Source organism: Macadamia integrifolia, chromosome 4 (assembly GCF_013358625.1).
Source record: "Macadamia integrifolia cultivar HAES 741 chromosome 4, SCU_Mint_v3, whole genome shotgun sequence".
Lineage (NCBI taxonomy): Eukaryota > Viridiplantae > Streptophyta > Magnoliopsida > Proteales > Proteaceae > Macadamia > Macadamia integrifolia.
In genome coordinates this window covers 4,340,257-4,365,771 of record NC_056560.1, presented here as the reverse complement: position 1 = coordinate 4,365,771, position 25,515 = coordinate 4,340,257, and the positions used below count along the sequence as shown (strand labels likewise).

The 25,515-nt window shown below is 39.7% G+C and overlaps 6 protein-coding genes across 8 annotated transcripts in view; 1 reads left to right on the top strand and 5 right to left on the bottom strand.

Moving 5' to 3' along the window:
• Nucleotides 1-315: 315 nt before the first annotated feature.
• LOC122076697 (14 kDa zinc-binding protein) lies at nucleotides 316-3,352 on the bottom strand. The gene is made up of 6 exons (XM_042642147.1): nucleotides 3,089-3,352; nucleotides 2,877-2,981; nucleotides 2,268-2,354; nucleotides 1,987-2,134; nucleotides 683-800; nucleotides 316-592 (listed from the first exon to the last, which is right to left on the bottom strand). Exons 1-6 carry the CDS (start codon nucleotides 3,118-3,120, stop codon nucleotides 525-527), a joined length of 558 nt encoding a protein of 185 aa, XP_042498081.1. The 5' UTR covers nucleotides 3,121-3,352; the 3' UTR covers nucleotides 316-524.
• A 146-nt stretch (nucleotides 3,353-3,498) lies between these two features.
• LOC122076698 (sulfiredoxin, chloroplastic/mitochondrial) lies at nucleotides 3,499-7,331 on the top strand. The gene is made up of 5 exons (XM_042642148.1): nucleotides 3,499-3,681; nucleotides 3,939-4,093; nucleotides 6,683-6,716; nucleotides 6,869-6,962; nucleotides 7,056-7,331. Exons 1-5 carry the CDS (start codon nucleotides 3,612-3,614, stop codon nucleotides 7,069-7,071), a joined length of 369 nt encoding a protein of 122 aa, XP_042498082.1. The 5' UTR covers nucleotides 3,499-3,611; the 3' UTR covers nucleotides 7,072-7,331.
• Nucleotides 7,332-8,963: 1,632 nt separating this feature from the next.
• On the bottom strand, nucleotides 8,964-12,244 carry LOC122076111 (pentatricopeptide repeat-containing protein At1g77170, mitochondrial). 3 transcript variants are annotated; one of them, XM_042641404.1, is made up of 3 exons: nucleotides 10,273-12,243; nucleotides 9,732-9,791; nucleotides 8,964-9,628 (listed from the first exon to the last, which is right to left on the bottom strand). In XM_042641404.1, exons 1-2 carry the CDS (start codon nucleotides 11,676-11,678, stop codon nucleotides 9,773-9,775), a joined length of 1,425 nt encoding a protein of 474 aa, XP_042497338.1. In that variant the 5' UTR covers nucleotides 11,679-12,243; the 3' UTR covers nucleotides 8,964-9,628; nucleotides 9,732-9,772. The 3 variants fall into 3 exon arrangements, with proteins under 3 accessions (XP_042497338.1, XP_042497337.1, XP_042497336.1); XM_042641403.1 differs by having other exon boundaries at nucleotides 8,964-9,791; nucleotides 10,273-12,244; XM_042641402.1 differs by having other exon boundaries at nucleotides 9,732-12,241.
• A 1,573-nt stretch (nucleotides 12,245-13,817) lies between these two features.
• Nucleotides 13,818-17,609, bottom strand: LOC122077022 (phosphoglycerate kinase, cytosolic). The gene is made up of 7 exons (XM_042642755.1): nucleotides 17,454-17,609; nucleotides 17,147-17,348; nucleotides 16,181-16,258; nucleotides 15,832-16,092; nucleotides 15,019-15,336; nucleotides 14,767-14,925; nucleotides 13,818-14,311 (listed from the first exon to the last, which is right to left on the bottom strand). The coding sequence occupies exons 2-7, from the start codon at nucleotides 17,339-17,341 to the stop codon at nucleotides 14,114-14,116; spliced, it is 1,209 nt and encodes a 402-aa protein (XP_042498689.1). The 5' UTR covers nucleotides 17,342-17,348; nucleotides 17,454-17,609; the 3' UTR covers nucleotides 13,818-14,113.
• A 2,732-nt stretch (nucleotides 17,610-20,341) lies between these two features.
• On the bottom strand, nucleotides 20,342-23,461 carry LOC122077249 (phosphoglycerate kinase, chloroplastic-like). The gene is made up of 6 exons (XM_042643134.1): nucleotides 22,736-23,461; nucleotides 22,164-22,241; nucleotides 21,792-22,052; nucleotides 21,243-21,560; nucleotides 20,893-21,051; nucleotides 20,342-20,709 (listed from the first exon to the last, which is right to left on the bottom strand). Exons 1-6 carry the CDS (start codon nucleotides 23,177-23,179, stop codon nucleotides 20,500-20,502), a joined length of 1,470 nt encoding a protein of 489 aa, XP_042499068.1. The 5' UTR covers nucleotides 23,180-23,461; the 3' UTR covers nucleotides 20,342-20,499.
• A 941-nt stretch (nucleotides 23,462-24,402) lies between these two features.
• The window catches only part of LOC122077248 (ruBisCO large subunit-binding protein subunit alpha), an 11,154-nt gene continuing 10,041 nt past the window's right edge, over nucleotides 24,403-25,515 (bottom strand). Inside the window, exon 9 of the mRNA XM_042643133.1 lies at nucleotides 24,403-25,295. Coding sequence (XP_042499067.1) covers nucleotides 25,008-25,295 — 288 coding nt within the window. The 3' untranslated portion in view covers nucleotides 24,403-25,007. The remainder of the gene's footprint in view (nucleotides 25,296-25,515) is intronic.

The window sequence follows — 25,515 nt, the reverse complement described above, 5'->3', positions numbered from 1 at the left end:
ATAGAGAACCTTTATTTCAAATTTCATATCCCATATTTCATGGTGGTGGAAGTCGAGGGTAATTGGAAAAGAAAAAGAACCGAGTGGCCTTCGACGACTATTGAATCCCTGTTTCCAGAAGCATATTCCAACATTCATTTCATTTTAGGATCAAACTCTTATAAGATCATAGAATCAGCTCAGCTTCTAACATCAGATCCTTGAACCTGCTTTCCCAGTATGAACCCAACAAAATCAGGTTCAGAACCCAGAATCAACTTCCAGTATCATTGACTAATTGCACACCCTACCCAGTTTGTTTGTGATTGCCAAATATTTGAAATTAACTCTACTCTATCAGGCAGGCGTCTTTATTGTTGACTTCACATGTGACAAAAATGGAGCAATTTGGTCGGAGTTTATTTTCGTGAGTACTGGATCCAAGGTCCTTGATGCACTAACAATATCAGATTATCAAAGAAATGAATGGGAAAAGGGCAGGAAATTTGGAAAAAAAATATATCTCTTTTGGCATCCTTAGTTCTTCAACCGGGTGGCCATTTCATTTGTCTCCCTCCTAATACATGCAAGTGGAGATGATAAACAGATTGACCTGGTATTGAGAAGAGAGAACCACAGGTTATGCAACATGAGATTTAATGAAACATAGGACATAGTTTAAGAGGTTATGAAGGGAGCTTACAGGCACTGGGACCATCATTGATGACAACACGAAATCCATCAAGGATGCCTTCCTTCTCTGCTACTATTTTTGCAGCATAGAGGAGATTACCCAATATTTCACTGTGACGTGGTTCAGCCTAACAAGGAAGACGAGGAAAATTAATATCAAAATTTTCAGTATCCACTACACCTGCTCACCTTAGAAAAAAAGAAAAAAAAAGGGAAGAAAAGCTGTCTCCCACCAGAGGGACCATCCAATGCCCAGAGACATTATATGTGTGTGTGTGAGATTATTTTTTCGAAGTCAACTTTGATTTTACTCATTTAACTATAACGCCGAATATATGATAAGGTTCCTAAGCCCTGATTCACACCATCACACTTACAAACTGACTCATTTACAGAAAAGCATAATAATTTAACTAGTTCACTTGCTAAAGGATCAACATGGAAATGTGTTTTCATGTTGCTTGCTTAGCTTGGTTGAGCTTCTGCTTTTAACCTTGTTCCAGCAGGACCATGTTGTAATCGTGGTAGCATTCACCGAATAAAGGCTACAGATAGTTTTGAGCACAAAGACACTGTCCAAGTCCAAAAAATGGCACCATTTATGAGACACTTTCTGGAATTTAAGTGACGTTCCAGTTTCTAAAGGGCTATTGTCAATCAGTTTTCAGAAAAAAACAGAGATGAAGAGGGTAAGAGGTCATTCCTGCCTCTACCCTCCTTACTGAATGACTATGGTTTTCACTTTAGAAACCCAATTTTCCTTGAAAACATAATTTTGAAATCATGATTCATACACAGTGCATGTTGTCAACACTTACAAAATTAGGGGTTTTTTTACTTCCTCTCCAATTCATGTGTATAGGAACATAAATATCCTCCCCCCCCCCCCCCCCCCCCCCCCCAATAAAAAAAAAAAAAAAAGAGGTCTCTCTAGTACCATATTATATTAAAGAGGTTCCAATACTTGTCAACCTTTGGAAAGGGATTTCTTTCCCTAGTAACAAAATCCAAGGTTAGAGGTTGTTCAAAGCCCATATTTGTAGTAGTAGTCAATACTTGTCAACCTTTGGAAAGGGATTTCTTTCCCTAGTAACAAAATCCAAGGTTAGAGGTTGTTCAAAGCCCATATTTGTAGTAGTAGTCAATTTAGGACCTAGTCTCTCATTGAACACAAAATGCTGCCACTCAAGAAAAATAACTGTTAAAAAAGTCTCTCATTACACTCAAATAAGTTGACACTCAAGAAAATAAGAGTTCAATTCTTTGAAAGCTACAACACAAACAAATAACATGAATAAGAGAGAAAATGAACACCTTGCTGAGCCGTGTCAAGCCATCTCTAAACTTGGGAATAACTAAAACATGTACAGGAGCTTGGGGGTTTATATCCTTAAATGCTAAGACTTTCTCATCCTCGTAAACAATGGTTGAAGGGATTTCCTTGGCTATGATCTTGTCAAATCTGAAAGGCAAAGAAAAACAAAGTCATTACATTGTACATAGCATCCATATTTAAGGTCTGAAACCTGCTTTATAAATTACATGATAGCTACTGAAATACGAAAACCAACATGTCAAGTAACTAGGATCGCTACATGGTTGGAGCTCCACTGTCAGCACTGGCTGCAGCAGCTCTGGCTGAAGCCTCTTCATCATTAGTTGCTCTTATATGGCACAAGGTTCTGAAACAGAGAACAAGTACGGAAGGTGTCAACAGAAAATTCAAATTATAGTTAATTAACTATTTTTAGGGGAGAAACAATAGATGGAATTTGAATAAAGATTGACTTGATACAAAATTGCATATTAGGTTCTTCCGACATGGCATTTTCTGCCACATTATTTTCCCTTGGCCTTCAAAGTCAGTGTTCATTCACATTTCATTGTCTAAGACTCTAACCAAGGGTTGATTCTAAACTCAATCCAATATAATTATATCTAAGAACAAGGCTTTGAGAAATGGGTGAGACAGTGAACTTTGAAAATGGAATTATTAAAAAATACGAGAGCTCCATATATGGAATAGATCACTAAATTTAGCGTGCCCATCCAAGGATCCCCATATACACACATACACAACATTAGAATGATCAAATAGTATACTTTTTCTTTATGAATTCTGAATTACCAGTGCATTTTGACAACTTCCTATCTCTCAAGTCTTCAAAAAAAAAAAAAAAAAAAGAAGATTGAATATGGAATACCTCCCGGGGAGAAGAGGAAGACCAGCATAAGTTTGGTGGGCGAGATTGCTGGAGAACACGAAGGGGGTTTTGGCATTCTGGAGAGCTCGTAGTGTCAGCGAATTCCTGTTTGAGGAACACGGGAAATTCAGAAGAACCCATTGAAGAAGACAAAGACCTGGACGAAAATTATCCAAAACAGAGAGAGAGAGAGAGAGAGAGAGAGAGAGTACCGCAGAAGAGAGAAGCAGCTTGTGGCAGCCATGGCTCTACTCGAAGCAAAAGTTGGAACCGAAATCAAGGTTCCAGGAAACCCTAAACCTGAACCTCCAACATTCTCAGTCTACACCATTGAAGAGTGAAGCTTCGAGGCTTTAATGGTTTGATGGAGCTGACCTTGGTGGAGCTGTAAATTGACTAGAATGGCCTTTATTTTAAAAATAATTGAGTTTTGTACCACCTTACTGTGTCTAAATTGCGCCCTATGTGCGTAAAAGCAAAGCTCGACATGTTTCGAGTATTTGATTTCATGGATTTTGATGCACTGAAAAAGTATTCCATTTTACGCTGATTTCGCATCGTAACTACAAATGCTTGATTCCTTCTCCTTCCACTGTTCCACATATACAGATTTTTTTTTTGTTTGGTGTGTGTGTGTGTGTGTGTGTGCGTGTGAATCAAATTCAGAATTACAGATTCTGTTCTTACTTCATGTTTTGATGATTGTGTTTCGATTCTGGGCTGAGAAACTGGACTATGGCGAATCTCCCCCTGCGCTTTCCCAACCAGTTCAGGGGCTTCTCTGTAACGGCTTCATCTACTAATGGTATCCCTCTCTCTCAATCACTTCTGGGTTTGTAGTGTTCCACCTAACCTATAATGGGTTTGTTTTAAATTATCATCTTGTTAATCCATCCTTGTCTTCTGAGTCTGTAATTATGCTAAAGGGGAGATAAACTGGAAGCAGTAGATGGTTTATGAGGTTTAATCATTCACTTCTCAGTTTCAATAGTTAAATTTAGTGAAACCAGTAAATCTTCAATTTGGTTTAGTTGATGTTGAATAGGATTTTGTTGTTTTCAGGGGCTCCTTTTAATACGCCTAAATCTGGAGGGCCAGTTATTCTTGAACTTCCGCTAGAGAAGATTAGGAGACCACTTATGCGTACCAGAGCTAATGACCCAGAGAAGGTGAAGGACCTTATGGCGAGTATTCAAGAAATTGGGCTTCAAGAACCAGTAAGAGCAATCATAGATGATAGCACAACTTCATTTGGTTTCTGGTTACTTCCATTTTTATGTATATAATAAGAGTAACACTGATTTTGGAGTTTCTACCTTACTGAACAGGACATGATTAATACACTTTCTGGAATTGTCACTGTTAGGGTTGTTAATGAGATATAGGTTCATTTTTTAATCAACTTAAGGGACACAGTTGTGAAGATTTGCTTGTATAGTCCCCTGGAGTCCTCATCTGACAAATTACCAATATGGACAAAATATATATAGCTTTAGTTTACCAAACTATGGGCGAAGGTGGTAGTAATGAGCTTAAGATACCAATTCTCTCTTAACAACTCATAGCTTCTCAGGTACACCTGGTCCAGTGCAGTCAATGGCGAAGGAGTTAATCAGTGACTACCATGAGATTCTGGATATTGCTTGCAGTTGCACTGAGTTGAATAAAAGATGTGCACAGCCATTGTCACTGCTTTACCCCCAAAGAAATTGTAAGTTTCCTCAACAGGCAGCCCATGTACACTTCATTGTTATCTTCTGAATTCCTCGAAGTAGTGATGGGTAATGTCCTGATCCCCTACTTTTCCAAATGAAAAGGGGGGTGGGGGAGATGTGAGGGCAGAGAAGGTGGTAGGAAGAATAATTTTCTTGGAGAAATTGAATGAAGAGGGATAAGAGATTATATTAGCACAGTTGTAATCTGGATGGTCTTTCTGAAAGTAAGTGTCCCTGGGGAAAAATAAGTTTCTTCTTTTTCTACATGTGACGAAGGAGATTGTCACTGATCTTTTCACTTTCACAGGATTCCCTAAGAATGTTAATAAGAAAAAAAAAAAAACTTCCTGCCAACTTTATACCAGGCTGATTCATTTGGTTAAGTGCCAAATATTTGTGTTTAGTTAACAATATGGAGGCTGATAATATATGCTGTTAAGATGCAGAGTTTTGGTATGCACAGAATCTTTTAATCTCTGACAACTATTGGCTACCTGCAAGGGTTATCACTCTACTGAAGAATCTGCTTCCTTTCCGCATTTTGGGTGGCCAGAAGATGTCAAATAGTCTTGGTGGAAAGTAACAAACAATTCATCATTGCGAAGACCACTCTTAAAGATGATGGACTGAATAAAAGTTACCATTTGGTTCCGGAGTCACAAGTCTTTTGTTAGTATTATTACTGTTAAACAATGTACCGTGAGGGGGATGTCTAAGTTTATTTCGAGTCTAGTTTATGTTAAAGTCATGTTGAGTCATTTTTGTTTACTTTATTTAGTCTTTGGTTGTATTTGACTTTGGTAGGACTCTTTAATATAAGTTATGGACCTAGGTTACGATAGAGACTATTCTGAACCCCTATAGTTATCCCTCTCCTTCCTCCTTTCTTCTCCCTTCCTCTCGTAGGTACTGGTTTAAGATTCTTGTATAATATATCGTTACAATTATGTCTAGAATCTATCATTATTGTTAGGAATGTGGACTATGGAGGGCTCCAATCCTGTCAATTTAGGTCATCCCTCCTAGTTGAACCATATTTAGGCATATCTGGTCTTTCGAGTGATAAGATGGTATATTAAAGGGAGAGTAGATTGCCTTGCTTCAAATCCCTGAACCAACATGAAGCTGAGAAGTACAGTAAGAGATGTGATAATGATAATCTGATGATCATAAGCTTCCAATCTATGATGATAGTGAGATATCCATCTGCATATTTAGTGTTTCCTTATAGAACGTAAGGATCTTGAATTCTTTGGATGGATAGAGAATTCGAATTGGTCACATCTCAAATTTATAGGTCCATCTTAACTATATGACGGACCATCTATAGGGCTCTTCCTCCCTCCTCCCCCTCGCCTCCCCTCCCCTCCCCTCCCCTCCCCTTCCCCTTCCCCCCATTTCTTTTCCTTCTACGAAGGATGGATGGTTCATTACTCAAACCAAAGAGATAAGTTACATTGGGAGCAATAGAGTTGCCCATCAGGATTTGACTTTTTTGGACAAATTCTTGGAAAAGGATTAGTTTGATTGGCCTGAAAACCAAATCAACACGAGTAATGATGTGCACAAATCCACTAGAGTTGAGTGCCACCAGACTGCCATGTGGCAGATACAGCCAACATAGATGGAATGTAACAGGAAGACTTGCTTCACTTTCTGTCACACCCTCATAAAAATTAGTAGGTAATAGATACATTTGCAGCTCTATGACATGTTATGGCGATGGTTTTTATTTGATTGCTTTCAACCATTATTCTTGTGAAAATTGATCGAAACAATTATTTTCCAGAGGGAGAACAAAATACATGTCTTTAGCTCATTACAAGAAATAAAATGGAATAGTTAGTGCTGTACTATAACTAATAAAAAAAATAAAACAAAAAGGGAAAAACCCAATTTTGTTCTGTATGTGGTTGACTGATCAACTGAAGGGGAAAAAATAAAAAATAAAACTTATTTCTACAACAATCATTAGAATAAGGCATTGTTTCATTGAATGTCATAGTTACTAGATTCTGTATACGTCCGTGATGAATTCCTGTATTGAATATAACCAAATGCGATTTATTAATTCGCTTGACAATATTGCAGATTGATGTGCTAGAGGTTGGTGGAATCTACTATGGTGCGTGATCATTTGAACTGTTTGCTTTCTAACAATTAATGGTTGGACACTGTCATTTACTAATGGTATGGCTTGGCTAAGGGCCATATAGCAACCTTCTTTTTACCTCTTCGTGGCTGACTTTGTCTTCCAATCTTTAACCCCACCTCCAGGTTTCTCTGGTTGTCACCGCTATGAGGCGCACCAGCGCCTTGGACTCCCTACAATCCGTTGTAAAATTCGAAAGGGAACAAAAGAAACTTTGAGGTCAGTTACACCTCTCTTGCCAGTGGTCCCTAGCTTCCATCGGCTGTCTTTTACAGGGACCGTGTTTTTAACTTGCTTAATTCCATTTTGCAGGCATCACCTTCGCTGAGTTACAACTCTCAAAATGGCATCATATTGTTGTTCTCACCTGTTCAATGCTTTGCATTTTGTGGAACTTCATTGAATTGGTTCTGTTGTGCTATGTTTGCTGATATATATAACCTGAAATTGTAGTAAGTTTTGGGCAAGGTTTTTGTCTGTTTGTATCTAGATTTATAAGTCTTTTAACTGTAATCCTTTCCATCCAACTGTTCGAATTAGCCAGTAAGACGATTGATATCAATAAATCCTTTTCTTCTTATGCTAAAATTGTGTTTAACATATTTTATGCCCATAATTGTTTGGTAAAATATGGGAAAAGCTGAGGCATATTGCATGCTAGCAGGCAACTGGTCCTATGCCACACCGAGTGATAATGTGGCGTGTTGGATGGATGGAGTGTCGTGGGATTGACCACATATAAAACTTGGTTGTCTAAATCAACTGTCTAGCGCTTACCTTGTATTGGACTGTGATTTTTCCTTCTTGACATTTCACCATTTGCCAAACCTCTGTTTTGCTTGAACTTTCCGGTTAACTTATTGTTGTTTTGAGATTTTCTTGTTCTTTAGGCCCATGGTCATGACTGTTCAAGAAATGAATGTCTAGCTTGGGTTTCATTCCATAAGCCTCCAGGTTTATAGAAGACAATTACTGGCGCAGTTGGTTGGTGCCCTGCAGTAAGACTGTAAGAGTGCTGGCTCCCAGGAGGTCAAGAGTAAAACTCTCGTGTTTTAGAGCACCTCCCCTCCCCTCACCTCTGCTCACTTCCCTCTTTATTCCCTAGTAGCTATGGTTAAAGTCCCATGAGGCACTGTTAGGTAGGTTGACCCAAAAAAAAAAACAGGTTTGAACAATAATGATTTTGGCAACTCTTCGAAGTTTCAACAAGGGGCACATGACACTATTAATAGAGGAGCCAGTAGATACACACGATGACACTCTAATAGATGACAATAATAAACTATCACGTTAAGGCTTAACATCTTAGATCACGATTCAAAGAAGGGCCTTCACATGACACTTGAGGAGGTTGCCTTTACCCTTCCACAGGAGATTCAAGCCAAAAGAAAAGCTAGGCTTGATACCTTTTGGTTGGTGGCAGCAGGCTCTGTAGCCACAACTCACAGGTAATGTCATGGCTGCAAAGATGCCTGTAACTGAACCTTAGTAAGTGAGTCATCCCGTGAAAGGCTATGAAGATGGTTTTTATTTAAAAACTCTTGGCTGATGCCCATCAGAGGATCAGAGTTAAGCTCTTGTGACTCCTCATCATGTGAAAGAGAATTAGCAAGTAAGAGTAGCACAAGACAAGAATGGGTCTGGACTTTCTTGATATGATTCCTCCACTAAGGACTTATTTGTGGTCTGATTTGAATAAAAAAAGGTTCATCCAGTATAACCCGGATTAAATGATTGATCTGGACCAAATGTGAAAGCAAGGAAGTGGTATTAACTTTCTTGGCAGTTCAGTTGCCAAAAACTTATGGGTATAAAGGTATAGGAATTAGGAACAGATGGGAACAATCTCGGATGCTCCACTGGTCTTTGTGGAAAAGAAATTCAGAACATATCTGAAGTATATGGCCTAACTTACCCAACCTTCTAATTTGATTAATCTAAAGGTAATGCTCAAACAGCTACCTAGCATTTCCACAATTGAAGGAATGGACCAATCCTAGTTGAGACTCCCACATCTTTTATTTTCTTCTCCCGCACCACATATTACTTTCTTCCTCTCTATCTCTTTTTTGATATAAAAGAATTTAACAGGTTCATTCCATATCCATTTGTTACAAAATGGAATATTTTACAGTAATTGAATTAAAACAAGTGGAAACTGCAACGAAGGGTTAAACAAAATACAATCTTAAATTCTCTGAAAAAAAACTGAAAAACAACTTTTCCTTAAATGTTCGGAATGTTATTTTTTCAAAAAATAGTTGGAGCTGCACAACCATCACCCCACCTGTGGAGGGAACTACCTCCATCATATTCCCTTTCTCAATCTCCCATTACCCTATATGTTCCTTGAATTTAAATAAAAGGAATACAAAAATAATTATTGACACCAATACTTGATTTTCCAGAAAGTATTTTTCAACTCAAACAAATAGATCCACTCTAAACTTGATCAAAACTACACATTAACATCATTTGCATTGTACTGAACTAGCTTGCAAATTTGCTCAGTAGAAGATCAGGCATGCTCTGTCACAAGTCTATAATACATGCCTGGAACCATTGGGACCAAAATGTCCAACCTCTGCTCCAGGGCTAATGTCTCAAGCTCTCAGCCTAGACAGGTTCCATGAGAAGCCAATAAAGCCACACTTCATCAGCTCACCCTTTGAGCTGTACATCTGGTAGTCTAATTACGGCATGGTTGTTTCAAGCCTTCTATGTACATACACTTTCTGTCTTCAAGGTGGATATCAAGATTTGCAGATTTGCCTGAAAGAAGGAACATCACTGTTGCAAGACAAATAGCTACAGAAAAATTAACATATAACCTCAATGCCCAGATATAAAGAATCCCTCCTTGCCCCAAGTTTGGCCAGCCTCTCCTACACAAAGACAAAATGACCACCATGACTTAGCTATGTAATCCTCCATTGAAACAATATTCCTCTAATCTGATTGGCGAATTACCCTAAACGAGCTGCTTACCAGAAACCATAACCAAATATAGCTGTCTCCTTCCACCCCTATTAGAGGCCTAACAAAGAACTGCACATGACAGGTCTATTTAAATGTCTAGAAATAACGCTACATTTACAATACAAAGTCAAGATGAGAAATCTATTAATCCTTGTTTGGTCTCTTCAGGTATGAAAGAGTCCTAATCAATCAAATACTGATGGAGTCTGGAATGATGCAATGGTAACTGGGTAAGGTTTAGCTCTCCTATCTCCTATGACAATGAAAAAAATCTGAAACTTATTTTGGGATGAATCAAATGAATTCTTTTGAAGAGGAGTTATATAGTGAAGTAGAAGATCGATCGCTTCAACATACAAAGAAGATGCAGAAAGGCTTTATTAAACTATGTGTAGTCTCTCCTCTGTAAAAGCCATTTTGGTTGAAATGAATTGGTTGTTAAGTTATACCTGACTTCAACTTACACAGGAAATGCAGAAAAGGCTTGATCAAATTATGTGACATTTGTAAACACATATTGGATCAAAATCAATTGGTTGTTAAGCTATACCCAGGAGTTTTTGCAACCCTCTTCTCCTTCATCACCCCTCTTATCCTCTCAACATCTTCCCACATACCAGCACTAGCATATATGTTGGATAAAACAACATAAACCCCATCATTCCATGGCTCTAGTTCCACTAGATGCCTGGCTACCCACTCTGCCATCTCGACATTCCTGTGTTTCTCACAGGCTCCCATCAAAGCTCCCCAGATGACAGAGTTAGCCCTTATCGGCATCTCTTCCACCATCTTCCTAGCCTCTTCAAGCAATCCTGCACGTCCTAGTAGATCCACCATGCACCCATAATGTTGCAGCGTGGGCATGAAGCCATATGTTCTCATCATATCGAAGTACTGCCTCCCATTCTCTACCATCCCTCCATGTACACAAGCACTCAGGACCCCAACAAATGTCACATGATTGGGAATAACCCCTGCTTCTCTCATGTAGTTGAAGCACTCAAGCGCGTCATAGGCATGACCATGCATTGCATAACCCATGATCATAGATGTCCAGGTAGACACATTGCGTTGTGCCATGCCTGCAAAGACCTTATAAGCGAGGTCCATTCGACCGCATTTTCCATATACATCAACAAGAGAATTCAGCATCAGAATATCTGGTTTCCCAACGGTTTTAGCTTGGAAGACACATTTATGTAGCTGAAGAGCTAAGTTCAAGTCCCCTAAACTTCCACAGGCAGATGTTATGCTAACCATTGTCACATCATCTGGCCGAAGCCCAGATTTCCTTAGCTCTATGAACATATCTATAGCTTCCTTGGCATGTCCTCCTTGAGCAAGACCTCCTATAATGGCATTCCAAGAACCCAATTTCCTCTCAGGATTTTGTCCGAATACTCTTTGTGCATTCATAAGATCACCAGCTTTGCAATACAAACTGATCAAACCACTCTCACAGAACTCATTCAACTCAAGCCCATGAACAATAGCAACCGAATGAAGCTGACGACCGGTGTCGATGGCAAAAACATGGCAGGTAGCCTTTAAGACAAGAGGAATTGTGTAAGAATCGGGGGAGACACCAGACCGTGACATGGCAATGAAAACCCGGAGAGCCATGTAATGGATATCGAGCCTGACATAGGATCTCATGATGCTGTTCCAATAAAACGTAAGTGGGTTCAATTCTAACAAGTGGGTTCGGATGATTTTGGCATAAATTTGGTTCAGTTGCAGCAAATTAGTGCATTCTGACAATTGGGTTGCAACTACTTTGACTGGGTCTGGATTAGAATCCGGTATTGTGGAGTGTACTGAAGATTGAACATTGGCTTGGGGTTCAAAGTGTGTGGTAGTAGTAAGATTGCGATGGAGATGACATGAAATGCAAAGAAGTTTGGCCCTTTTGGTTGTTGGTAGCCTAAATAAGACAGGCTGAAACAAGTTCATTGGTTATGAGAGATCCGTTAAGATAACCATAAAAACAGAAGAAAAACAGCGAGTGGAAAAAACTTTAAGACTCCCCCTGTGCGGCTAGCTCGTAGCACCTGTTCAAATTTTAAAATTTTCAAATTGAACTCCCAAGGAGAAGCACCGTCAAGTAAAGCTGAAGGGTCATCCAATCCTTTTCCACCGTCAAGTGAAGCTGAAGGATCATCCAATCAAGCTGAAAGAGGCTAGAAGTTAGAACAGGGTTTAAAAACAAGGAATCCGGATCCAGAATCCCAGATCGGTCCGGCCGAATCCAAAATCAGCCAGAATTGGCGGAGGGATCAAAATTTTCAAACCTTGGGCTAGAATCGCCCCTTGACCCTATGAAAGTTAAAGAATCAACCATTTCGAATCGCTTGGGAACGGTTTAACCCATCACTTGGACACCGAAAATCATTAATAATAATTAAGCCCAAAAATTACACTCTAGTCCATTGGAACATCACATAAAACAATTTTAAAAAACTTTGAAACATAAAAGGGGCGTACCCAATTGCACTGAGGCACCCCAGGGTTATAATGTACAAACCCTTCACCCGCCTCACTTTGGAGAAAGACTCTTTCTCGACTCGAGCCTGCTTCCACTAGGTCACAGTGGATCAACCTTAGTAGCTTGCTGTCGTATTGAGATCTACAAAGCAAACCCTTGAAAGCATACTTATTAATAAATAGGGCAAGAAAAAGCTACCTCCTGGCACAGGTACACGCTAGTGGGTACGGCCAATGGGAGGGCACGCTCGAGCATCATCAACAAGGGGCAATGTTTTTTTTGCACTTGCTATGTTTAGGCTTAGGTATATGCTAGGGGGGGGGGGACGGAGGGTGCACTAGCACCTCCTACTCGGTATCTCTATCCTTGGGGCAAAGAGGTCATTTCCTGTGAGAAGGAGAGGCAAGAGAACACTAGCTCCTGGCACAGGTACACGCTACTAGGTGCAACCAATGGGAGGGCACGCTCGAGCATCATCAACACGGGGCAATGTTTTTTTTGCACTTGCTGTGTGTAGGCTTAGGTATATGTTAGGGGGAGGGATGGAGGGTGCACTAGCACCTCCTACTCGGTATCTCTATCCTTGGGGCAAAGAGGTCATTTCCTGTGAGAAGGAGAGGTATAGAGCGAGAGATGCTAGTGCACCCTCCACTCCAAGGCAAGAAATATTTTTCCTTACATGATATTATGGAGAATGTTTTCTATCTGAGATTGTAGGGGCACTACCCAAAGCACCTCCATGAAAGGTGAAAAGTACCCACCCTGTTGATGCTTCCAAGTGTACTATCATTGCCCCCCCTCCCGTGCTGGTGTGATCTCTACACTCCCGGATAAAAAACATTTTCCCATTATATTATTTTAAGTCATTTTTGTAAGCCATTTACAAAGCATGCCATAAAAGCTTGGAATCTTAATCTAATCATATGATTAGCTTTCTCTATCTAGATATTCACCACATATGGGAGATGGAGTCCCTGTCAAACGTCTCTCAACTCTCCTTCATTTACAAGTAAATATCATATACCCAATGCAGTGATATATAGAGATAGGAAAAGAACATGAGTGTGAGGGGCTCTTATTTCTTTGCCTAAATACAGTTGAAGATGCCTCCGAAATAGCAATCAACATGGTGACAGACAAGGATTGTTCAGATATGTCGCATGAGCGTGGGTGGTGTTGTGAGAGATCACAAATTAGAGGACCGAGTTTTCTTCCATGCATGGTGAAGAGAGAATCTCAGGTCACATATTCACTGCTAGGCTAGTCTCTGTCGATTTGTCCTAAAACATTTTCATGAGAATAACCATTGTCAGCTGACTTGCACCGTATAGGTTACAAGAACAGACCTCGGGATTCTCCATCAGCAGCTTATCCCATGGTTTCAAAAATCAGAATCGACCTTGGAATTGGCCATGACTGATCCTGATTCAGTCTGATCAGGAGCAGCCAATTCTAGGGTTTTTGGGATAAATTCTGATCCAATCCAGTTCAGCCATCCCCAATGCCGAATTTAAAATCCTTGCCAATTCCTGGATGGAGAAAAAACACACGGCTCCAAGAGCAGAGACTTATAAAACAAAAGACAATCTCTAATTCAAATGCACAAATGAAATCAAAACCAGAGATTAATCACTTGGTATGAAAGTTCTCTACAAGTCTGTTCATTCATCTCACCTGTCCAAACACAAATGAGATATATTAACACTGATCCAATAAGAATTTAGCCCACAGGCGACAAAACATCAATCGTGCCTAAAAAGACCATCTTATTCAAATTCAACCCGCAGCCTCTATATCATTAGCTCTAGTTTGATCCTATTACAATATTCTAAGAAAAATGATCGGTAAATAACATCACCAAAAGGGATGAACTCAAACAGGGAACTTTCTCACAAGAGTCGCTTCAGGCTTCATCGAGGGCAAGAACTCCAGGAAGGGGTTTGCCCTCAAGCAGCTCCAAGCTAGCACCTCCACCGGTTGAGATGTGGCTCATCTTGTCAGCAAGTCCTGCCTGCTCCACAGCAGCAACTGAATCACCGCCTCCAATGATTGTTGTCACATCCTTTCCACCACTGAGTTCTGCCAACTTCTTAGCAATTGCCTGGATAGAAAAAGGAAAGATGTTAACTGGTGTGGCCCATTAGCCATACACAACTTGCAAGATTTAGCATAAGTGATTAATCTTAAGCTACACGTGGGGTCTGCACCGAAAGGCTTTCCATATTGTAGTTATGTGGTGTTTTATGAACATTTTTGTTCAACACACATTATCCCTCATGAGTAATGATTATTAAAATATATTATTACCAAGAATTTTGACTTGCACACACACACACACACGCCATGCCTTGAAGTGGCTTTTAGCTCATAAAAAATACACAGTTATCCTGGTAATATATTTCCATAAAATAATTTTACAACTGGGCTCCTCAAAGGGTGCAATTCTTTTGTTGGATACTTGTTGAATAAGCTGCCTATTGGAAGCGCAAAGGTATAAAAGAATAAACCATAAATAAGACGTAAAATCTCATCCACATTTAAGTTACCATCACATACCGTTGTTCCAGCAGCAAACTTCTCAAATTCAAACACCCCCATTGGTCCATTCCAGATGACTGTTTGGGTAGTGTCCAAAGCTTCACTAAATGACTTGATAGAATCAGGTCCAATGTCCAACCCCATCCAACCATCAGGGATGCCAGATGCCGGCACAACCTGCAAGCGCATTAAATAATATGTTAGGCCCCCATGTACACCGATTTCAACTACGAATACATTGAACAAATGTATACCAGTGAAGGAACAAACCTTGCTATTAGCATCGGCAGCAAATTTGTCTGCAACAACCACATCTGTGGGCAGCAAAACAGACACACCTTTGGACTTGGCCTTCTGAAGAAGTGATGTTGCCAAATCGAGCTTGTCTTCCTCCACAAGGGAGGATCCAACAGAAATTCCTTGGGCTTTGTAGAATGTGAAGATCATTCCTCCACCCAGCACAAGGATATTAACCTTCTCAAACAATGACTCGATAACCCCAATCTTGGATGACACTTTTGAGCCACCTACAATAGCAGCAAACGGCCTTTTGGGATTGGCCACGGCTCCAACAAGATAGTCAAGTTCCTAAAAACCATAGATCAGATATCATTTCCATCAACATCCAAAGCAAGATAAATGCATCAGCATCCCCATCAAATTAGGTTAAAAATAATATTCCTTCTATATTGAAGCTGCGCAAAAGCAGATAGCCAATTCATGGAACACTGGATGCGCACCCAAGCCTAACAATCAAACCAACTAAATGAACTCTAAACTACTTCCCATGCAATATTTCTCTGGGGAGCATTGCAGATTCTTCTTGACTACCTTGATCAGATATTTATAATATGCCCAAGTAAGAAGGTACCCCCATAAGAGAATCTGGGCATGTAAACACAGGGTGATAACTACCTGTCAACCATCAATGTGTACATGACTACAATCCCTAACCCAGATAATGTGCGTACACACATAATACCTGCGGACATGCGTGCGCAGAACACAAAACTCAAAATCACTTGCCTGGGACATCCTTGTAGAAAGATGATTGGGAGCATTGACAAGAGCAAATCACCATACCTTCTGCATAAGGAATCCAGCGACAGCGGGCTTCAAGTACTTTGCAACTCCCTCTGTGGAAGCATGAGCTCTGTGAGCAGTGCCAAATGCATCATTCACATATAGGTCTGCAAGAGAGGCAAGCTTCTTTGCAAACTCAGGATCATTCTTCTCTTCCTCCTTGTAGAACCTAACATTCTCCAGGAGGAGAACACCACCATCTGGGATGGCCGCCACCAACTTCTCAACTTCCTCACCAATACAATCATTAGCCATCTCCACCTAATCAGAGGAGGTGCGTCGAGTAAGAAAATGGACACTCATCTCAGATAGAATATGCGAGCTAGCAAAATTAAATGTTGAGTCAAACCTTGACTCCCAAGAGCTCAGAGAGTCTAGGAACGAGAGGCTTCAAGCTGTATTTGGGTGTGACACCCTTGGGACGTCCCTGAAAACCAGAATTCAGATAAAGTGCCCTAAGTATCCACGTACAACGGAAAAAAAAAGGGTAAACATGAACAATGTCCAGTCCATACAATTTACCAAAAAGAGTGAAGAAATATCGAGTTTAACAAATGATTCAGGTATAAGTTTACATCTCAAATATTTATCATTCCGTCAGATTTTTATCAGAATAGAAGAATGTAACCATAAAAGAACATAAAAGTACATAAAAGTAAGGTGAAACTAACCAACCCAATGCAACTTAGAAAATAAGATAACCATAAAATGAACAGAAACAGTATGCTGATGCGCAACACCCCCCTCAAAAACCGCAAGTCACAAAGTTGAATGGAAAAAAGTTTAAGATCTTAAAAAGAAGAAAACAATCAAATATTAGAAGATCCCATGACTAAGGAATGAAGAAGAAATGCTTCAGATGATAAAGTCTGCAATAGAAGGTAGAAAACTAAAAGTTTTCCTTTTAAATTGATCTATTCTGTCATTCACACAAAAATATCAAAACTAAGAACAATCTCATCCCCAATCGAAAGAAAAATATCAATAAATCATGTTATTGCAAATATACGATTAGTAACCATTTCATCATACGCAGAAATCATTTGATCCATTGTAGGGAACAGACATAAAATATAGGCTCAAATCCAGCAACAGATCCCAAAAGGAATTGAAGACAAATAACTAAAAAATAAAATCCCAAGTCAAAATAATGAAGAAATAAATCGAAAGACAAATCTAACTCAACTTCCATGAAAAATATAACTATTGACACTACTAGAAAGAAAATAATAAGAAGCAATAAACAGATCAACAATTTAATAAAAAGAAACCCACCCCCACCCCCCCCACCAAAAAAAAAAGAGAGCTTGCTTACCAAATGGCTTGAAAGGATAACCTTGGCACCATGACCCATCAAGTACTTGATCGTGGGAACAGCAGCCCTAACCCTGGTATCATCGGTGATATTCAAGTTATCATCCAAAGGGACATTCAGATCGACCCTAACGAAGACCCTATTCCCCTTCAAATCAGCCTCCTTCAGAGAACCCACACTCTTCTTGGTCGCCATTAGAGATCTGCAGAACAGAGGATCATAAGATCAAAACAGACCAATAAAAAGAAAACAAAAACAAACGATGAATCTGATTCATAAGACAAGCGATCGAAAGGTTCAAACTCACAAATATGAAAACGAGATCGAAAAGAGAGAGAGTGGGAATTTTTTTGTAGCTTCTCGAAGCGATGTGGAGAACTACAGACTATGAGGGACAGTCAAAATGACAGTACTAATAAGGAGGGAGAAGGGCGGCCGTTGAGTGTCAGGCTGCTAAGATACGCATATTGCGTAATTCGCAACTTCGCATATACCCTTTTTTGGTGCTTCGTTGTAGTGGGCTGTGGGCCTTTGCCCATTCGGTGTTTACTATTCGACCCTCGAAAGTATCAACTATCGACGACGACATAGAAAACGGTGGGCTCATGACGACTTTGACCTTACCATGGGCAAAACCTGTGTCAATTTCGAACCGAAACTGAAAACTAGAACGGAAATTAGCCATTTAAACCTGAATCGATTTGAACTTGTAAATTAAGTCATACACTCACGGATCAGTTCGGAAACTTGATAAAGGCAAAGTGAGGGTATATTTTTAACAAATGAACAATCAAAGATTGATTCTTGATGGTAAAGCATCAAGAATACATTTCCAAAGGAAAACCATCTGTTTTTTTTTTTTTTTTTTGGGTACAGTCCAAAGGATAAAAACCGTAGAAATACCTTAAAATAACGTCGAATCATAGATCAAAGTATCAATTATCAATTGATATGTATTATTATTGACGGTATCAATATCAATATCAATATCGATTAGAATTATCAATCAAAAAGTAGAATTTTTAAATTTACACCTCATATGGGGCGATACAACCACCAATACCAATATTTGTAAACCTGGGTTGAATAGGGAGTTGCCGCACATTGGTCCCAAGGAAAAAAATACATGTGATCCCTCGTTCTCTTTGGAGTCGAGACAAAATGTTTATTCAAAGATAATAAAATAATGATTTTATTTTTTAAAAAGAAAAAAAAAAAAACATACTTAATACACGAGACTTCCACCATTGCAAGGATTTGGAGAAAGTCATAACATTTTCAATCTTATCCACCGCTTGCCCTAGAAGAGTATACTTTTCAAAATAGAGTTCGCAAAATCTGTTGGAAAGGAAGACACAAGAAAGGGTAGTCGTCACGATCACGGTGTCAAAGCTTGTGGTCATGATGAGTATTATTCAAGTGCTTAAAAATATTATTCTAGAAGCTATGGGGGAAAAGGAAAGGAGTGATTGGCAGTTGGCACGATTCTATCAAACTTTGGACCATTGCCGTAGGTGGAGAATCTTGTAAGAACCTAGTACAATCAAAGCAAGCCTGAGAAGCCCAGAAACTTAATCCGACTTGCTCCTCCATTGAAGACAGGAAGGATTCCTAACAGGCATCTACCCATAAGCTTGTTTATCTTCCTCCTACAGCCTCACTGGGGTTTTAGCTGGATGACTATCATTTTGTAGAAAGTGTTCTTTATGTTCTCAGACTGTTATGGTTCTTTCTTCTTGAATAACAAATTCCAGATAAACTATAAAGAATAAAGCCAATGGTTTATCTTGAATCTCTTCCTATTATAATCAGTCCGAAAAAGGACTAGGAATAGTAGAATTGAACTAGGATTTCCAGGGCTGGTTTGCCTTTACCTTGAGAAAATTGTGACTGTTAATGTAAGATTAGATACATTTAACAACCCATGGCTTTGGAATTCTTCTTTGAGAAATCAACCATGTCATGTAACCAGGTGGATCAGTTCATGACCAGTCAGTAACTCATGACTCACTCACACAGCAAACTTGAGAAATGACCACAATACAGATTCTGTGGGGGGCAGTGCCTGCCGTATGAAAATATAACATGTAAGAAGCTTATTTTTTTTAGGTAGAAGTAAGTAGCTCATTTTACTTCGGTCATTTGAAGTCCAACTCATACTTATATATTGCAGATCACTAAAAAAAGGCATACTCAGTGTAGGGTCCCATTATTGGGGGGGTTTAGGGAGGGTCATAATGTATGCACAGCTTAACCTCCGCTTTGTGTAGAGGTTGTTTCTTAACTCAAACCTGTGATCGCTAATTCATGATTAAGGAAAAGAAAAAAGAAAATATTTTAATAGATACAACAACAGTTCAACCCCATTCAACCTTACTCCTCTGAAGGTAAGAAATATTGCAGTCTCCAAATCAGATTATTGGAATTTGACAGATCATTTCATGCTATATTTCTTTTTGTTATAGTTATTTTTGGAATTAGCATATCTTCTGGCCAGGCTCATTGAGGAGCATATCACTTTGACATCCTCCCTTTTTTTTTTTCAAACCAGGGCCGGGCGTTCAATATCAACTGTGGTACTCACCCAAGCTAAGAAGACGAGTACCAAAAAAGTTTTAGGAACAGAAACATTAGCTATATAGATAACGAATAGATCACAATTATAGAACAATGGTAGCGCAGTCTGATACAATTTTCAGTTCTTGACTGTATCAAAGATATGCCACAATCTGAAACCCTGTACACAACAATTTTGTTGCCACCTGCTGATCTCAGATAGAATTTGAAGGCATATGTTGATGCTGCAGAATGGACTCATCAGTTTGCTGGGTGCATACTTTCTTTGTTAATCAAAAAGTAGAAATAAGGCCATCATAAATTTCTTTCGGTGGCGTATATTTTTGGTAACAGCCATATGCATTCAGATGCTTGAGCAAACCAAAATGAAACAATTTCCTTCCAGGTGACAATGATGAAACATCAATCAATGAGAACATGCTCAGGTCCTCGTATGACAAGGCATATTTTGTGTTCTACCATGTTTGCCAAACTAATCCAACTTGGAAGCACAAAGCTCAACTTCAGTTCAGATACACAGGTACCACTTGAAACCAGAGAACTATGATCATTTTTGGCAGAAGGTAAAGAAATAAAGTATCAAAGTCCAGTGGTTAGACTCAAAGAATCAACAACATGGAAAAAGCAAAATCTAAAAGAGACCTTTTATTAAAAGCAATGCCGAACAATCTACAACATTAGCTCATATGTTCCTATGACATTCCACTTCTGTTGTACAACGTACAAATCAAAGCAAAAGCCATGTCAATGGAGAAACAATAACAAATAAACTTGCCTCAGACAGCTACAGGTGTGGCTTCATCGAGCGCAAGAACTCCAGGAAGCTCTTTGCCTTCCAACAATTCCAAACTGGCACCACCACCTGTCGAGATGTGGCTCATCACATTTGCAACTCCCACTTTCTCAACTGCTGCAACAGAATCTCCACCTCCTATGATTGTAGTCACTCCCTTTGCACTAAGCTCTGCTAGCTTCTTTGCAATTGCCTATGACCAGAGTTGCCATATCAATCCATTAATTTCATTTACGAAAATAAATAAAAAAAATAATTCAAACGTTTAAATATGTTCACTACCGAAACAACATTGGAAATGACAATATACACAAGTAGCTATATTTTACATGCATATGGTTCTCATAAACGGAGTTAAAAGAGCAATACTGCATACCACTGTTCCAACAGCAAACTTGTCAAACTCAAAGACTCCCATTGGTCCATTCCAGATAACGGTTTTGGTGGTATCCAAGGCTTCATTGAATGTCTTAACTGACTCAGGTCCAATATCCAATCCCATCCAACCATCAGGAATGCCAGATGCTGGAACAACCTGCACAATCCAATGAGAACTCTTTTACTTTCTCAGAGGCCCCACTATGATATATTGAAAATTAGCTAGATACAAGAGATAGATTTCCTAGCATAAAATAGTTATCAATTCATTTTCAGTCAGCAGAACACTTTGTTCACACAAAGTTTCATCTCTAAGGCCAAACATTTATGGGGGATTGAGGAGCAAACCTTGCTGTTTGCATCAGGAGCGAACTTGTCTGCAATAACCACGTCACTTGGTAACAAAAGAGAAACCCCCTTTGACTTGGCCTTCTTGAGAAGTGATGTTGCAAGGTCTAGCTTGTCTTCCTCCACAAGAGATGCACCCACTGAAAGACCTTGTGCCTTGTAGAAAGTAAAGATCATTCCTCCACCAAGAAGGAGAATATCACATTTCTCTAGTAGTGATTCAATCACCCCAATTTTGGATGACACCTTTGAACCCCCAACTATGGCAGCAAATGGTCTTTTTGGGTTTGAAACTGCTCCAACAAGATAGTCAAGTTCCTAAAACAGGAATGAGATAAGTTAAAACTATTAAGGTATGTGGCGCAAGAATTATCATGAAGAAGTGATCATAACACTGATCATTCTATGCCTGAAACTCTTGAATGGCAGGTCCCAGTCACCTGGCTACACGATGTGTGTGGCACAGGAAGGGAAAATTTCTTCCATCCTCCAATCTCAAATTGGGAATTCCTTAGTGATTTTGTGAATGAAGAAGCACCCAAATCTCACCTTTTGCAAGAGGAAACCAGCAACAGAAGGCTTCAAGAACTTGGTAACTCCCTCTGTTGATGCATGAGCTCTGTGAGCAGTCCCGAATGCATCATTCACATAGAGGTCGGCAAGTGATGCAAGCTTCTTCGCAAACTCCGGGTCATTTTTCTCCTCCTCCTTGTAGAACCTCACATTCTCAAGAAGAAGAACGCTACCTTCAGGAAGTGCAGCCACCGTCTTCTCAACCACTGGACCGATACAATCATCAGCCTTCTCAACCTGTTCAGTTTCCAGATGGAAAGTGAAGAAAGAAAGACTAAATCTCAGCTTCCAAATACAAGATCTAACACAATTGAGACACTTACTAAAGGCAAGAAGAAGGAATCATACTTTGACACCAAGGAGCTCAGATAGCCTAGGCACAAGAGGACTCAAGCTGTATTTTGGGGTTACACCCTTTGGTCTCCCCTGATATCCAAGAGAACAAACAAGACTTCAGCTGCAACAGTGACAGAAATGAAACCATGTAGCAAAACAAGCATAAAAGGCCGAACTTTTCAGCAACTAGGTATTACAAATTTTTTATTTTGATTCTTAGATCCAAATTATCCAGTCCTCTTAAAATTATGGGAAGTAGCAGGAAAACAGTGTCGAGATGAGCAAATTTGGTAATCTGGTTACAACCACAATTGCTAAATTACAACCTATGGTCAACAATTATAAAGTTCAAAACCATAAGAGAGAAATCCATGGCAATCTGGCCAAAACGTAGCGCAAGGGTACCAAAACCAACTAACTCCGACGAGTTCAAAACCACAAAACAGTATTTCACAAAATTAATTCAGAGAAATTAGTAAAGCAGTAGCCAAAAGAACGAAGACACCATGAAAAAACCAAATCCAGACAAAGATAAAATGAAACTCAAGTCAAATAGAATGTGAAGAAAGCAAAGAATTACTCACCAGATGACTGGAGAGAATGACCTTAGCCCCATTTCCGATCAAATGCTTAATCGTAGGGACAGCAGCCCGAATCCTGGTGTCATCAGTAATGTTTTGGTTATCATCCAAAGGAACATTCAAATCAGCCCTCACGAAGACCTTCTTCCCCTTCAAATCGGCAGCCGTGAGATCTCCAACGCTCTTCTTTGCCATCGAAACAACACCTCTAACGCCCTTCCCATTGGTTCCCACAGCTCGAATTTTGGCTGCAACGTGGAGGGCAAGTAAAGGCTCCACAGCGACACCAGAGAATCCGAGTCTGCGAAGTGGGGCTCGGAGGCCGAGACTCTGGAGGCGACGAGAGGACAGAGATGCTGCAACTTGGAACGATGAACGGCTGCGAGAGGTTGAGGAAGTAGAGGAAGGAAGGAGAGACAGTGAGGTGGGTGATGTTGCAGAAGCCATTGTTAAAGATCAGAAGGAAGGATTAGCGATTAAGTAGAGACGAGTGTGAGGGGAGAAGAAAGTTTTGTTTTTTCCGACTATCTCTGCTCTGTTGTGCTCTTGTTTTTTCAGTTGAGAGAGAGATTGAGGTGTGGAACCTTTGATGGGTTTCTGTGGACGTGAGAGTATTGATTAGATTGACGAAGGAGGATTCTCTTATCGTTGAGGAGAGGTCCAGACTCTCAGATGTTCGATGTTCTCCATGCTTGGGCTATTCTCTTTTCCCCATAAACTCTTTCATTGGTGGATTTACAGTCACAATTTCTTCCATTTTAATTGAATACTTTTCTCTCTCTTCCGTTAGGATATTATTTATTTATTTATTTATTAATTTTTAAAGAATGTAAAACCGTAAAAAGGAGATTGCCTAGTCAAAAACTCAAATCTCTTTGAAAATGGAAATACCAAGGGCTATGTCAGTATTATATAACAGATAACAAAAATCTTATATATTGGAAAAAAGTTTTCTTGATTGAGGATTAATGGAATTACTTACATGAAGCTTTAACTTTTGAATGAAACCTTGCCGAATTACCTTTTTCCTTGTCTTCTGGTTGAATCTGAGGTAAGGGGCCCTAGTTGGCTCAAGAATTGGCTTGCTCAGTTCACTATTTTCTCTATACGATGCAGTTTTGTTGGTTTAGGGAGATGGGGCTATCACCGTAGAAGTGAATATTTGAGCTACCAAGTTCTGAGAATGACCAGTTTGTGAAGGAAAAGAAGAAAAGAAAAGCCAATGGTTAAAAACATCTCCAATGCGGGTCTCAGGACCTGTGAAATCCGAACCATACTAGGTTATGGCCTCTCTTTTTGGTTTAGGGCAAAGCTGAATTACAATTATCCAGATCATCCCATGGATGGGCTACTCTTTCATTAGTTGTAGTCAGCAGCTTCATGAGTAGGTCGGTATGAGATTGGTAATTGCAATGGAACATGCCTAGTTTGGGGCTAAAGTCCATCAATTTTATGATCCACGCATGGAAGGCAAACATTGATTAAATACAAAACATAATTCTTCCCTAAGAATGAAAATAATAATGCTTCCAAAAGGTTACAGAGGGGGATCTGTTCCCAGATGAAAAAAAAAAAAGTTTTGATGCAACTGCTGCTGTTCATTTTAAGAAGGCATAAATGATGAGTTGAGTTTTGTATGCATGCACTTGAATGGCCAAAAGATGTTGCAGTGCTACAGAAGGAAGCAGCTTTTACTTCTTCACAATGCTTACTCATTGCTCCTGTTAAGAAGCAATGAAAAAATGGCTGCTAATGAAAGGAAGAAAAGAAAGTCTCTAAATTTGATCATTTTAAGTGATACAAATTGAATGAAGTAACGTTAAAAGACAAAATCGCTCCATTATGACCTGGTGGTCGTGGGTTTGAAGTGGGAAACAGCCTCTCTACGAAGCGGGGGTAAGGCTGTGCACATATCTGCCCCTCCCCAGATCCCAGTGGCAGGAGCTTCGTGCACTGGGTGGGCCACTTTAAAAATTAAACATGAGTCCAATACTGCAGAATTACATACCCTTCCACCAAAGAGAGCAGCAGTTCACAGATATCAGACTTCCAAGATCAAGTCCAACGTCTACCCATGACAGACAGCTGAACTCCCTCCAGTTTTGTGGGCTATGCATTCTGTCTTTTCCTGTCTCAAGGCACAATTAGCCAATTATCTCTCCTGAATTCACTAAGGGCCACCAACTTGGTCACTGAATTTGTGAAGCCATGGAATCAAGGGAACCGATAGCAGAATCAGTTAGTTTCCCACTGTTTTCATCCACTTATCTTGTTGCTAAGGAGTTATTCCTGGTACATGAGGAACACGTGGCTTAGGCATTTTTGTTTTCTCGACCAACACAGCTTGGGTCAGGAGGACCACCCCCGCAACTGAGGCTGCATTTTGAAGTGCACATCTTGAAACTCGACATGGATCAATGATGCCCGCATCAAGAAGATCTTCGTATTTGTCTGTCATTGCATTGTACCCAATATGCCATTCAGAAGCCCGGAGCTTCTCTACAACAACCGATCCTTCAACTCCAGCATTTCTTGCGATTGATGATGCTGGGACAAGAAGTGCCTGAAAATCGCCATATACGGAATTTAGTCTCCATAATAAAATAAGGGCATTTACAACCTTTCTTTCAATAAATATTGATTACAAAAGTACAATAATTCGAGTACAACAAAATAGTTGGAGGGAGAGAGAGTGCCCCCACATGAAATTTGAACCCTAAGAAACAGTAAAAACACAATCTTTCAAAAAACTTTTTAATCAATAGAAACAAGTGGGGTTTTAG

Bases quoted from the DNA above. Each gene is read 5' to 3' on its own strand.
- LOC122077249 (XM_042643134.1), bottom strand. From the start codon at position 23,179: ATGGCTTCTGCAACATCACCCACCTCACTGTCTCTCCTTCCTTCCTCT. The intron at 22,242-22,735 runs GTGAGTAATTCT...CTTGGATATCAG, and splicing joins TCATTCTCTCCAGTCATCTG to GGGAGACCAAAGGGTGTAAC. The intron at 21,052-21,242 runs GTTTGCTCCTCA...TGGATTGTGCAG, and splicing joins CTCCTGATGCAAACAGCAAG to GTTGTTCCAGCATCTGGCAT.
- LOC122077022 (XM_042642755.1), bottom strand. From the start codon at position 17,341: ATGGCGACCAAGAAGAGTGTGGGTTCTCTGAAGGAGGCTGATTTGAAG. The intron at 16,259-17,146 runs GTAAGCAAGCTC...TCTGGTTTTCAG, and splicing joins TTATCCTTTCAAGCCATTTG to GGACGTCCCAAGGGTGTCAC. The intron at 14,312-14,766 runs GTATGTGATGGT...TTTTCTATCCAG, and splicing joins AGTTTGCTGCTGGAACAACG to GCAATTGCTAAGAAGTTGGC.
- LOC122076697 (XM_042642147.1), bottom strand. From the start codon at position 3,120: ATGGCTGCCACAAGCTGCTTCTCTCTTCTGCG. The intron at 2,982-3,088 runs GTACTCTCTCTC...TTCCTCAAACAG, and splicing joins AGCTGCTTCTCTCTTCTGCG to GAATTCGCTGACACTACGAG. The intron at 2,135-2,267 runs GTAGCGATCCTA...TTTGCCTTTCAG, and splicing joins GACAGTGGAGCTCCAACCAT to ATTTGACAAGATCATAGCCA.
- LOC122076111 (XM_042641402.1), bottom strand. From the start codon at position 11,678: ATGAACTTGTTTCAGCCTGTCTTATTTAGGCTACCAACAACCAAAAGG.
- LOC122076698 (XM_042642148.1), top strand. From the start codon at position 3,612: ATGGCGAATCTCCCCCTGCGCTTTCCCAACCAGTTCAGGGGCTTCTCT. The intron at 3,682-3,938 runs GTATCCCTCTCT...TGTTGTTTTCAG, and splicing joins AACGGCTTCATCTACTAATG to GGGCTCCTTTTAATACGCCT. The intron at 4,094-6,682 runs GTAAGAGCAATC...ACAATATTGCAG, and splicing joins AAATTGGGCTTCAAGAACCA to ATTGATGTGCTAGAGGTTGG.